The sequence below is a fragment of the Leucopleurus acutus genome (assembly GCF_964270905.1).
Source record: "Leucopleurus acutus genome assembly, chromosome: 11".
In the NCBI taxonomy this organism is placed as follows: Eukaryota; Metazoa; Chordata; class Mammalia; order Artiodactyla; family Delphinidae; genus Leucopleurus; species Leucopleurus acutus.
The window spans coordinates 42,769,947-42,783,367 of NC_139152.1; the positions used below are offsets into that span (position 1 = coordinate 42,769,947).

Sequence of the window (13,421 nt, forward strand, 5' to 3'; positions counted from 1 at the left end):
CTGAGCTCCAACACCAGGAGGTGAGGAAAGGTTTATCCAGGAGGAACAACTCCTGACCTTCTGAGGGGACAGGCCAGAATTAAGTCTACTACTTTTTGGGTTACCCCCTCTTCCCTTTCCCCATGACATGCGAAGGAGAGGCAGCCTCTTTGAACTCTTCTGGGACAGCTGGGTAAGGGGGAAATCCTGGACCCTTTCACTCCCTAGCGGCTTCTGCACAGTTAATTCAGGGCCATCTCTTCCCTCCCATCAGGGACCTCACCCCTCCCCCTGCCTCCCTCTCCTTGCCAAAAGTCTCCTGCAGCCTCTTGGGTCTCCTAGAATCTTACTCTGGGCGGCCTCCAAACCTCCTCCTAAGGACTCCTACGGTCGCTCCACGGCCAGACTGCTTGAATCTCCAAAGATATCCATCCCTAAATTTTCAAATCTCGTGCACAAGCACCTTCACAGGCTCCCCGTCCCTCAGGTATCACGGAGACCTATGCTCCGCCCCCCGATGCCCTGGACCCCCCTCCCCTCTGAGGCTAGCTTTTCCCCCTATTGAGCACTCCGGTCCCCAAGAGTTTCCCCAGCCTGGCAAGCCTCGGGAGCTGTGGGCGGGGCTCCGGGACAGCTGGGCCCCCCCGCCCCGGGGGGGGGGCGGAGTCGGCCGTGCGGGGGGCGAGGCCCCGCGAGGCCGCTCCCCGCCCGCCCCGATCCCCGAGCCTATAAAGGAAGGCGACACACCACCCTCCCGGCTGGCATCCCCGAGTCGCCGCCTGCCCCGCCGCGCGGAGCGAGCGCCGCCTCCGAGGGGCGCCGGAGCCATGACCCTCCGCCGACTCAGGAAGCTGCAGCAGAAAGAGGAGGCGGCGGCCACCCCAGACCCCGCTGCCCCGGCCCCCGACTCGGAAGCTGCTCCAGCCCCTCCGACCCCGACCCCGGCCTCGGGCCCCCCTGCCGCAGCCGCCTGCCCTGGGACCCCCGGGGACGAGCTGTACGCGGCGCTGGAGGACTATCACCCGGCCGAGCTGTATCGCGCGCTCGCCGTGTCCGGGGGTACCCTGCCCCGCCGAAAGGTGCGTATCCCCCCCAACTCCCGCGGCCCCCCGCCCGGCTCTCGGTACCCTCCGGGGTCCCTTCCTCAGGACCCGCGCAACCCGCAGCAGCCCCCATTCGCGCCTGCCGACCCCCACAGCATTCTCCTGGGGTCCCCGAGTTCCCCCATTCCTCCCCAGCCCGCTGATCCCCCACGGACACGTCCAGATCCTGCTGGGTCCCCTCGATCCTCTGCTCAGAAGGAGCAATCCCCCATACCCGCGACCCCGGCTCCACGCCGCCCCCGACCTGGCGGCTCTCCACTCCCCATGCGCCCCCGCCCCGTCTCGCTGCTCTCCTTCCTGCCGCCTCCCCAGGTCCCCTTCCCCTCGCCCTAGCTGGTCCTCGGCCACCCCCGAGCCCCGCCTCCCCGCGTCCAGACGTCTCGAGGTCCCCAGGACGCCTCGCCCGGGCTTCTCCCGTGGGAGCGGGGAGGCCTCGGGCTGGGGTCCCGCCGCTCGCCCAGTCAAGTTGAGAGTCTGCGGGTTCCAGGTGGGGAGGGCGGCGGACGCGCCGCGTGCCTTCTAGCGGGGGAAGTGCGTGCGGCGCCGCCGACCCTTCCGAGGGGACGCCCGGATTCCTGGACTCGGGGCCTGCCGCCTTGCCCTGCGTCTGAGGTGCGGGGCTCGAGGCCACCGCTCCCTGGAAGTCAGCCGCGACCGGACGCGGTGGGAGGGGTCGCAGGGCGCCTGCGGGGCAGGAAGGATGCGGGCCGCGCCCGCCCTTTGAGTCTCCCCCTGCGCAGGGCTCTTCCTCTGGCCTGAGGGGGACCCGAGCACTCAGAAAGGGGAACTCAAGACCCAGGTTAAGGAGAGGGGGCTGGTGGCCTTTCCCAGCTCAGCTCCCCTCCTCTCCCCCTGGCCCCTGGCTCCCCCCAACACAATGAACAGCTTGTTGAGAATTTGCATTTTATGAAAATCGGGTGGAAAGACAAAGGGGTCTCTCTCTGCGGCCCAGTCCTTCCTCCCTGGCCCATTTGGGAACTGTCCCCACCCCTGAGGCCAATCTTTGGTTCTGGAGAAGGAGGGCTTCCTTCTCTTCCTGGCCTTGGGGCAGCCTGGGGGGAGGGTTAACAAGGGCACCGACCAGGAAGGCCCTGGGCTGTTTGGGACACACAGGACAAGGGCTGGTCTGGCACTGGGCTTCTTCCAAGGATCAATAATTTAGGGAGGGAGAGAGACTGCTTTAGTTTCTCAAGGACCCAAAAGAGATAGGGACCCTCAGCTCTGTCATCCGCCATGCCAAAAAAAAAAAAACAGAAAACCTCCCAATGTCTCTCCTTAAGTATAGTGAGACTTATGGACAAGTTTGAAATCCAAGGTTTTGTTTTTTTGTTTGTTTTTGTCCCAGAAAGCAACGAAATATATGGCAATGTTGAGAGTCCCAGGTGGAGCTGGGCACAGTTGGCCACCTGCAGCTGGAATCCATAGTTGGTCCCTGAAACAGTCTACTTTGAGGGAGGAGGCTGGGCCCCTCTGTCCCCTGCCTTTCCATGTTCAGGCTGAGAGTCCAGCCCTCCAGACCTGGGCCTCTGACCCCGGCTCCCCCGAGCCACTCTGTGTGAATGAGAAATTAGGAGAGACCTGACCGGCCCAGGGGCCTCTGGAGTGTTTTCATAGGCAAGCCCAGGGGCCCCCTGCCCTTCCTTGAATAACATCTGGGAAGAGCCCCTGCTTCAGCTTGTGGGGTCTAGGGGGCCTGAGCCGCCGCAGACGTGCACCCTGGGGGTGGAGACTGTTCTATCTAGAGTAATGAAACCCCTTACCCTCCAGGTTGGGAACCAGCACAGGGCTTAGAGGTTCATGCATCTGGAACCCAGGAGACTGTTGTGCCCCCACAGTCCTCCCGGCTGTGGGGATAGAGCTCAGGGAGAAAGCTGTGGAATGGTGCTGGTGGTGGCACTCTGCAGATAGCTACGCCGGCACCAGAGTAAGTGTGGAGCTGGGGCCGGACACACAGGCAACAGGAAGTGGGGTGCTGGGTCTAGGGCCGGAGCCCAGGTGAGAAACCCCCAAAGGAGGGCTCTCACCATCTGCTCCAGGGCAGCTCCCTCTCACCTGCTCCTTCCTGACTCTCCTTCCCACCCAGGGCTCGGGACTGCGCTGGAAGAACCTCAGCCAGAGTCCCGAACAGCAGCGGTGAGTCACCATTACCGCAGCCCCTGCCCTGGTCCAAAAGGGTGAGGCGCTGGGTTGGGGGCAGCACGACACAGCATCTCAGCCCAGCCAGGGGGGAGTCATTCTCCCACCCTCTCAGCACAGCACCCTTGCTAGGAATGAGGGGCAGGTGGAGGTGTGGGCTGTGTGAAGGGGGTGGCAGAGGAAGGAGATAGGGACTTTTGAGTCATCAGGTGCTCCTCAACCCACCCCCAGTCCCTGCCAGTTACCCCTCCCCGGAGAGATCTGGATCTGGGAGGAGGGAAGCAGGAAGTCTTCGGGGCTACCCTGAGCCCTCCCAGCCCAGCAAACTCCGAGGGCCCAAACCATGGCCAGGCTACGTCCAGCTGCTCCAGTCTGTCTGCCCCTGCACCCCAAATCTCAGTCCTCTGCTGGTCCCGTCCTGTGGTGGCCTCTTAGGCAGGGTCTGAGGTGAGGGCAGAAGTAGGTGCTGACTCAGGCCCCACTCTGCCCAGGTCCCGTCCTGATTTGGGCGTGGCTTCTTCCAAACTGGATCGGCAGACTGTGGCCCGCCGGCCAGACTGGCCTTGAGCCAAGAGTTGTTTTTATATTTCGAAAGGGTCGTACAAATAAAAACAAAGAACAGTATAGGACGGAGGCTGTCAAATAATTTAGGGCTCGAAAAGAAAGGCTAAAATATTTACTGTCTGACCCTTTGCAGAAAAAGTTTGCCAACCCTTCCAGAAAACCAGAGAGCACTGGAGTAGACACAGAAGTCACCCTGCTTCCCGCCCCAATACGTGTAGAGGGGGAAAGCCCTGCGTTCAAAGTAGGGAGGAGCTCAGGCTGGGGCGGGGAGTTGCCGCTCAGCATTTGGGGGGTATGTGGGTCAGGTTGGGCACTGAGAGGCCTGGGTCTCCAGGGCCTTTCTGAGGCCCTGAGGCTTGAAGGGGCCTTTGCAGGCTGCTTTAACTCTGCCTCTGGCTGGGCGGGAAGGAAGGGGGTGTGGGGGTGGGCAGAGGAAACTCTGGGCTCCCCCAGCAGACGAGAATCTGGAGCTACTCCAGACCATTGTGTCCAGTGGGCAGGCCTGCAGTGCGGGAAGGGGCGGCCTCGAGGCTCCCCTCCCCCCAGCCCTCACATCTGGTGGGCTGGCCTCACCGCAGCTGGGAGGAGCAGCTGTGGTCTGGGCTCAGCCTCGTGACTGGCCTCTGGGGGTGGGGCCAGCCCTCTCCCCAGGGCTCTGCAGCGGCCGGTGCTCCAGGCTGTGGCCGAATTTGGGGCCTCAGCTAAGTCAGTAAGTAGTATTCTGGGGCTCACTAGAAAGCTGGGAGTGTGGCTGAAAAGCTCAGCTAGTCCACCGGCTCTGGGGGTCAGCTGTCCCCGTGCCTCCCCCACCAGGGGCTGGGTTGATGCCGTGTGGCTCAATGAAGCTGATTTCAGCTGCGCATGGGAGAAGGACATTCCGACAACCTGTGATGAGTGTGACTTGTCACTGGAGACAGGGAACCCTGCCTGGATGTACCAGAGCAGACTCCCAGCTTTAGCGGGGGGCCATGCTATGGCACTGGCAAGCTCCTTTTCATCCTGACAGTCTTGATGAGATGGCCCCTGTGTCTCCTGCAGGAAAGTGCTGACTTTGGAGAAGGAGGAGAACCAGACCTTCGGCTTTGAGATCCAGGTGGGAGAAGCTGAGTGCAGAGGGAGGGACGGCTTGGGAGGCTGGTCAGAGGGCTAGATGGATCTCGCCCCATCCCTGGGCTGAGGGTCCCCTTGTTTATTACAGACTTACGGCCTTCACCACCGGGAGGAGCAGCGCGTGGAGATGGTGACCTTTGTCTGCCGGGTTCATGAGTCCAGCCCTGCCCAGCTGGCTGGGCTCACACCAGGTGAGGCGTGAACCCGGGACACAGGGCTCTGGGAAGAGGGGTATGACCTTACTCCCAAGCAGAGGGGGTAAGAAATCTCTTCTGAAAACAATTTCCCTTCCTCCTCCTATTTTGAGAAGGCCAGAAAGAAGCATGGATTGGACTTAGGCAGATTTGCCATTTACTCTGTGATGCTGAGCAGTGCCATCTGCAAATTGGGGGCAATACCATGTCCTCACGTCAGCGTGGTGAGGGAATCCCCTGGGCACAGAGCCAGGGCCTGGTAAATGGCAGGTGTTGGTGCCGCTGTTTTTCTTCCCCCTGGCGATCCGGCAGTCCAGCGTGGGCAGGAGGTGGGGTGGAACCACTCCATTAGATCTGCTTGATATCGAGGATCAGGGTCTGTCTTGCTCCCAACCTGGCCCCAAACTGGGGTACCTGTGATACTTCCTCTAACAAGGAAATGGTGCCACTGGTAGGAGACCCTTCGAATTGGCCAAATCTAGAGTCCCAAGTCCCAGGAAGGGACAGCCAACTGACCCCCACCCAGTCCTGTCACCATTTCCTTCCCTAAGCCCTTACCTCCCTGCCTATTTACCAGCAGCCCCTGGTAGCTAAGTGGTATATTGCAACTTCGCAAAGTAGTTTCACATCCACCCTCCCTCCTAATCGCCATGGCAGCCTCCGCAGGGGTCCACGCCCCCTTTTCCAGATGGGAAATGGGCCCTCGGAGATGGTGCCTTGCCCTGCCTGAGGTCAGGGGGCTCTGCAGTGGCCCAGGGTATCAGAGCTGAGGCTCCTCATGCCTGGGGCCGGCGTTAGTTCCCAGCTTGGTGCTTCTCACCCTGCCCCCTTCCTGTCTCGGCTGGGTGTCATGACAGCCTGTGGGCTGGACCAAAATAACCAGCTCTGCGGGCAGCCCAGGCTTGCCAGGAGGGCTCAGCCTTTGAGGACAGAGCTTCCTGAGAGTGAGGTGAGAATGTGGGTGTCTGAGGGCCTTGGCGCCTCTGCTGGGGTGCCGGGCCTGGACACGATCTCCCCAGCACCATGACTGGGGGTAGGGAGTTCAGGAGAATTTTGTGGGGTCATTACCCCTACCCTTTCTGGCGAAGGTGGCTGGAATTCTTCCACATGCCCCGTGGAGCAGATTCTGATCCCCTCTCTGCCTGGCAGGGGACACCATCGCTAGTGTCAACGGCCTGAACGTGGAAGGCATCCGGCATCGGGAAATTGTTGACATCATTAAGGCGTCTGGCAACGTTCTCAGGTACGTCCAAGTACCGCGGTCCCTGAGGGATTCCTGAGCTCAGCTTCTCTCAGTGTTTCCCCACCCTGTGGGCCCACTCAACCTTTGATTCCCCAACCTCCTCAGACTGGAAACTCTGTATGGGACATCAATTCGGAAGGCGGAACTGGAGGCTCGTCTGCAGTACCTGAAGGTAAAGCAGCCCAGATAACATCCAGTCGCCACCCTCCTCTTCCCAAGCCCCTGCCCCTACCAGCCCCACTCTTTTTTAGGGGTCGTTTATCTGCTTGAACCTCCTTTTATTTTATTTATTTATTTTTTTGGCTGTGTTGGGTCTTCGTTGCTGCGCGCGGCCTTTCTCTAGTTGCAGCGAGCGGGGGCTACTCTTCATTGCTGTGCGCGGGCTTCTCATCGCGTTGGCTTCTCTTGTTGCAGGGCACGGGCTCTAGGCGTGCAGGCTTCAGTAGTTGTGGCACGCGGGCTCAGTAGTTGTGGCTCGCAGGCTCTAGAGCGCAGGCTCAGTAGTTGTGGCGCACGGGCTCAGCTGCTCGGCAGCATGTGGTATCTTCACGGACCAGGGCTTGAACCCGTGTCCCCTGCACTGGCAGGCGCCACTGCGCCACCAGGGAAGTCCTGAACCTCCTTTTAACCTTAAGGTTTCTTCTGTGTACTCCCTGATCCCTCAGTCTGTACCCACCTCCTGCTAGTTTCTTGCTAGCTCCTGACAGTGAGGCGGGGCGTGTCTCTTACAGCAAACCCTGTATGAGAAATGGGGAGAATACAGGTCCCTAATGGTGCAGGAGCAGCGGCTGGTGCACGGTGAGTAGATGAGGGGTGTGAAGGGCCACTTGCACCCCTACTGATACCCCCATTCCTGCTTCCCCCGCAGAACTAGTGGGTTACTTCCCCCTCCAAAGTGAAGAAAGGTTTGTTGAGCTACTACTTTGGATGCAATGCTGCCCCAGGCTGATGCACACACATTTTTAGTTCATTCTCACAGTTGTTCCCTGAAGGAAAGTACGAGAGAGCACCATCTCCATTTCACAGATGGGAACAGGAAGGCCCCAAAAGTTTGTTTCAGACCCCTTCCGTGGCTCTTGTGTCATAAGTGACCCTCCTAAGGGTCTGAGTGTATAATTCCTGTTTTACAGACAAGAGAATGAGGTTCAAGGTTGTGACTTGCCCAAGGGCCACACAGATGGTCAACAGGAAGGAGCTGAGGTCTCCTACCCGTGCCCTCTGACGGCCCTCCCTCGTGTCTTCTGCCCCGGCAGGCCTCGTGGTGAAGGACCCGAGCATCTATGACACGCTGGAGTCCGTGCGCTCCAGCCTGTATGGTGCGGGCCTGCTCCCGGGCTCACTGCCCTTCGGGCCTCTGCTGGCCGCCCCCGGGGGCTCCCGCGGCGGCGCGCGGCGGGCCGGGGGCGACGCGGACGACGCCGTCTACCACACGTGCTTCTTCGGGGGCGCTGAACCGCCTGAGCCCCCGCCGCCCCCGCCCCCCGCGCGCGCGCCCGGCCTGGGCCCCGCCGACGCTCCGACCCCAGGGCCCCGGGCGGTGCTGAGCCGCAGCGCCAGCGTGCGGTGCGCGGGCCCCGGGGGCGGCGGCGGCGGCGGCGGCGGCGGCGGCGTGGGCGCGCCGAGCGCTCTCTGGACTGAGGCCCGCGAGCAGGCCCTGTGCGGCCCCGGCCTGCGCAAAACCAAGTACCGCAGCTTCCGCCGGCGGCTGCTCAAGTTCATCCCCGGACTCAACCGCTCCCTGGAGGAGGAGGAGAGCCAGCTGTAGGGGCGGGGGCGGGCGGGGGAAGGTATTTATTTATTTATTCTTTCCAGCCAGTGCAAAAAGGGGGCGGGGGCGGGCGCCTGGCCGCGGAGACTCCGGGAGCCCAAGGCGGCGGGAGAGGGTCCTCGCCAGCCCCAGCTGGCCTGCCTTCCTGGCTTGTGCAGAGTGGTGAATGAACCCGAGCCCCAGGCCCCTTTACTCCTCCCCAGAACCACAGTGGGAGGTGGGCACGGAGAGCTAGGCGAGCTCGGGGTTGGGAGAGGTTCCGGGGCCAAAGATGGGGCGTGCCATCCTACATCTGGGTCAGTAGTGCCTTGTGGGGTGTCCAAGAAAACCCCTCCTCCGGGTGAGAGGACCCTGCCCCACGAAGCCCTCTCCTCAGCTTTACTTGCTCCCCACCCTTGGCCTTGGGGAGAAATGGCCTATGCCCAGTCGCTTCCCCATCCCCCCACAGACCTAGTTCCAGTTAACCAGCGCTGGTCCCTCTCCCTCCCAGCCTTGACCCCTAAGGGCTTGGCCCCTCCCAGGAGCCTGTAACTAAGTGGGCTCTTGCCCGGCAGGGGTCCTGGGTCCTCTGCCCCTTGGGGGACAGGAATGGGCCTGTCTTGGGGGGATGGGGGCAGCACAGACTGTTCCACCGTTTTGCATATTGTTGCTTCTGAACCACAGACTGTATAAAATTGACGGTTTTTTGCATCTGTGTCAGTGTGGTGACTGCCCGAGGGGGAGGGTTGGGCTCGGGCAAGCTCTGACTCCACCACCCCGACCCCCAGCACGCGCGCATGCGCGCGCACACAGACACAGACACACACACACACACACACACACTATATTTTACATCTAATTTGCTCGGAGCTTGCAGCCAGGGAAACAGACTGGGAGAGTTTAACTTACATGTATGGGCCTGAACTAGAGGCCCCACACCCCTTCAGAACTTGGGTCTCGTGTTTAATGTATCTAGAACTTCCCTCCCCAAATACCACAACTGGTGGGGTCAAGGCTCCTCTATACTTCTGAACTATCCTTGTGTAAACAACTGCTTGGCATCCTTTCTCCCAGGGGTCTGGGGTCTCCTGCTTAGGAGACCTTAGCCATCACCCACCCAACCTGTGACAGGCCCGATCACTGGTCACTCATTGCTCTAGAACTCCTCAAAGCTTCCCATCACTCCTAGTATAAGATTCCAGCTCTTACGCAGGGATATCTGACTCCTGCCTGCCTCGTTTGCTTGCCTCCCCTCTCCCTGCTCTGGCCACTTTGCCCACGGTACACTTCAGATGCCCTGCCCTTGGGGTCTCTGCACTTGCTCTGTCCATAGCTGACTCCTTCGGTACTCAGCTTGGCCTCCCCAGGGCCGTCCCATCTGGTCTAAAATACTGCCGCACCCTCTGCTTTGATAGAGCCTTGTTTTATTTCCATCATACTACTCACCCCCTTCTGAAACTGTCTCGACCCGGATGGGTTTTGGGTTTTGCCTGGCTCCCTTCCCCGTTAGGATATACACTCCATACAGCAGGACTCAGGGACCTCTCCTGTCCTACTCACACTGCTTTATTTCCTGCCCAACGCTAGCGCATAACAGAGCCTCGATAAATACAGTGTGTGCTCAGAGCATCTTCAAGAGGTGGTCACCACCTTCTTTGAGGTGACCCGGGGCAAGTGACCTGTCCAGGGTCATACAGAAAGTAGGTGGCAGAGTTGGGCCTGAGTTTTGAGCCTCCTGAGTGCTTCTCCCTGGCAGTAATCAGCACACAAGGGGTGGTTTTGAGAGGTCTAAGTGGCAGCAGGCAGGCCTCTCCCTCCTGCACCACTGCACTTGCCTCCTGAATGGCTCCCTGCTTCGTCTCTCACCCCTGGACCACCCCTTCACACAGCAGTTAGGGTGATCTTTCCAAAAAGGAAATTGGGTCACAACCCTCCTCCGCTTAAAACCCATTATGGTTTCCCCTGGAATAAAAAAATCAAATCCAAACTCTTTATCATGGCCTAGCCATAATGTGTTGTCCCTCTGGGCAGACAAATTACAAAAACGCATCCCTTCCTGTGGGTTGACGGCAGCCACGCGGGCCCAACAATTTGGCAGCTGCAAGCCTCTGTGCAGTGCACAACCTCTGTGACTGTACTGGGATGCCCTGCACGAGGCTCTGCAGGATCTGGGCCCTGCCGTTCTCTTCAAGCGCAAATCGTTTCTCCTTCTGTGTCACTCATCATATTTAAGCCACACTATTCTTTCTAGTCCTATTCTCTTCAAGCGCAAATCGTTTCTCCTTCTGTGTCACTCATCATACTTAAGCCACACCATTCTTTCTAGTCCTATTCTCAAATATGCCAAGCTCTTTCCTGCCTCTGGCCTTTGCCCATACTGTTCCCTGTGCCTGGAACAGTCTTCTTTGCAAGACTGGTTCCTCCAGCCTCAGATCTCATCTTAAACATCACCTCCTTAAAGAGATGTTCGTGATCTGATCAGAAGTTCCCTGTCCCCATTATGCTTTACCTTGAGCCCTCTATCTTTCTTTCCTTATAGCACTTACTCTCAATTGGTAATTTTACTGACTTCTTTTGTATCTGCCTTTTGCCTTTCCAAGGCAGGAAACTCAGCTGTGTTACTAACACCGCTCCAGGGACTCACACAACCTAGCGCGTGGCAGGTGCTCAATATATGGGAATGCCTCCTTGGGGCCAGCCCTGCACAGGGGTGACCACGACCTACCCACCTCTCAGCCCTGGAGGGTGGGGTGGGGAGGCCCCTGCCCTGCGCCATCTGTAGCTGGCATCTGTGGGTCCTTCTCACCAAATCCCTTCGGGGCTGGCTGTCGGCTCCAGCCAGGGCACACGCACCTGGCTGCCCTGCCCTCCCTGGTCCTGGGGAGGGAGGACATTTGATTAAGAAAACAGAGCTTCCCCAAGCTCCCTGTTTGAACAGCTGCTCTGCAGTGATGACAGACAGCGGCTCCCAGGGGCTCAGGTCCAGGGGAGGGGCCCTCTCACACCTTTGTTCCCAGAGCCCCTGGCTGCCAGGAGACCAGCTGCCTGGGCACAGCCTAGCACCTTCCTGGGGGTGGGGGGCTGCCAGGGCCTCCCTGGCTTTCTCCTCCTAGAATAGATTCCCAGCCCTTCTCTTACCAGCCTGCTCCTCCCCTCCCCCACCAAGCAGCTAGCGTTGGCAGTGATGTCAGCACCGCTTACCCAGGCTGAAGGGGGGCTCCTGGCTGGCCGTATGCACCCCGAGGAGAGTGAGGGGGTGCCCAGGGTGGGGCTGGATCCCACCTCTCAGCTGACGGAATGACGGCACCAGCACAGCAGCCTCCTGCCGTGTAGGTGGGGTGACAGGGAGTGACTAATGTGAGAGCTGTGATGCTAAAAATTAACCCAGGGATCGTGTTTGGTGGAGGGGTGGGGGTGGATGGGAAAGGAGCAGGGACTGGGAATATTGTGTGGTCGGTATCCCCCCTGCCCTGCCTCCCCTCCCACCAGCGTTCTGGTTCTCTCAAAGCCTCAGGGCACTCTGTGGGAGCCCTTCCCCCTCCACAGGCCATAAGGGGCCCCTAGTAATTACAGGAAGGAGGAGAGTGGACGCCATCCCAGGTCTCATGCATGGTAGACTGAGGACACAGCCCTGCAGATGGAGTTCAGATATGAGGTCCCCACAGAGCCCTGCATCTGCCCCATCCCCTCAATCATGGTGGCTGCATGGCCCTGAGTCCCCTGGTTCGTCCCCCTCTGCCCAGGCCAGAGCTCTGCCCATGGGCGGTGGGGGAAGCGGAAGCAGCCAGTGCACAGAGACAAAGGCAGGTTCCTGACAGCAGGCTGGAGTTGGGGGACAGTGGGGATGGCAGCTGTCCTGAAGGAAAGGACGGGAGACTGGCTCCCAGAGCATCCCCTAGGTACCAGCACTGTGCTAAGACGTCCACATCCATCACCTCACTTAGGCCTCACAGCATATCTGACAGCCCATTCTACAGATGAAGAAACTGAGGATCAGAGAGGATAAGGTAGCACAGCTGGTACCTGCTTCAGCCAGCATTCTCTCAGATCTGTCTGTCTCTAGAGCATTCTCTCAGATCTGTCTGTCTCTAGAGCCTAGACTGGGGAGAGGGAAGTCTTCGTCGAGGAAGGAGTGTGAGGACAGGGTCAAGGTGGTAAGGAATCATTTTGAGGAACTGAACCTCCAAAGCTGTAAGACTCACTCGTGGGGAACAAGGTGGGAGCACGGAGGGTAAATGAATGGTGGGACCTGAGGGAGCAGGGTCTGAGGTGTAGCAGACAGCAAAAGGAGGAGGAGATCAGGTCCACAGGGATCAAGGCTCCTGGATGTGGGTGCTGTCCTGGAGTGAGGTGGGGAGGGGCTCTTGGCACTGGGTTCTGGGGGGTCACAAAAGAACTTGGGTTTAGAGAAGTGCTTTGTGGACACACATAAGCAAAGCTGTTAGAAGGAGGGAACCTATAAACGCTCCTGTTTTGCCTGGAAACAAAACCAGAGAACGTGAGCTGAACGGCAGCAGGAGGGGAAACCATGAGACAGTAGAAGACACTTTCTGCTCACCAGTCCGTCACTCATGAAGCTGGGGAAGTGAGAAGGGCTGTGGGACTCTCCAAGTGTCAGAAGAAACGTCAGGCTGTCGAGTTGGGAGCCTGCCTGGTCCTGCATTGATGGCTGGATGGGATGACCTAAAGGAGGGAGTGATAGGCCGAGAGAAGTGAGAGAGAAAGGGCAAGGGACCAAGGAAGATTCCTCGGAGAATAAGATAGCCAAGAAATGAGACAGACGCTGGTGAACAGAGCAGGTGCGCCTGACTCCTGGTGGTAACCTCAGGACACTGCACCTCTCAGCCCTGAGCTCGGGAAACAGGGTGGGGCAGAAGTAGGGTCTTCCCCTCAGCCAACAAGCTGTGAAGGCAGCTCCCCGCCTTCGAGCCCACCTCTTCAGCCACGCTCCCACGCCCTTACAAGGCGGGGCCTCCTTGGAACCGCACAACCCATTTGAAGCTCTCGGACACCATTCCTGGGCCTGGTAATGAGTGGGCATTCAAAAAACACTGAAGGCAGGTATGCCTGAAGGGAGTGAAGAATGAATTCAGAACTTTTAAGTCATCCAACTCCAGTGATTTCAACCAGCTTACCTTCTCTGCAGGGAACGCCGCATGGTCTGGAGGCTCCGGGACTGGGGTGGGAGGGGGGAGAGGGGAGGAAGCACAGCTGCTAAACTGCGACACAAAGAATTGCTGCCATAAGGGACACATCCTAAATGGCAGCGAATTTTCTGTTCCTGGAGTTTAGCCTTTCAGTAGAGAACACACAAATCTGTGAAAAGTAAAGATTATGCAAATACT

At 59.2% G+C, this 13,421-nt stretch overlaps 1 protein-coding gene across 2 annotated transcripts; it reads left to right on the forward strand.

Moving 5' to 3' along the window:
• Window positions 1-806: 806 nt before the first annotated feature.
• Window positions 807-8,094, forward strand: TAMALIN (trafficking regulator and scaffold protein tamalin; the record flags this gene model as incomplete). 2 transcript variants are annotated; one of them, XM_082849234.1, is made up of 8 exons in its annotated part: window positions 807-1,058; window positions 3,166-3,215; window positions 4,821-4,875; window positions 4,981-5,083; window positions 6,236-6,329; window positions 6,435-6,501; window positions 7,061-7,127; window positions 7,583-8,094. In XM_082849234.1, 8 exons carry the CDS (start codon window positions 807-809, stop codon window positions 8,092-8,094), a joined length of 1,200 nt encoding a protein of 399 aa, XP_082705360.1. The 2 variants fall into 2 exon arrangements, with proteins under 2 accessions (XP_082705360.1, XP_082705361.1); XM_082849235.1 differs by lacking the exons at window positions 807-1,058; window positions 3,166-3,215; window positions 4,821-4,875; window positions 4,981-5,083 and adding an exon at window positions 5,126-5,150.
• Between the last annotated feature and the right edge of the window lie 5,327 nt (window positions 8,095-13,421).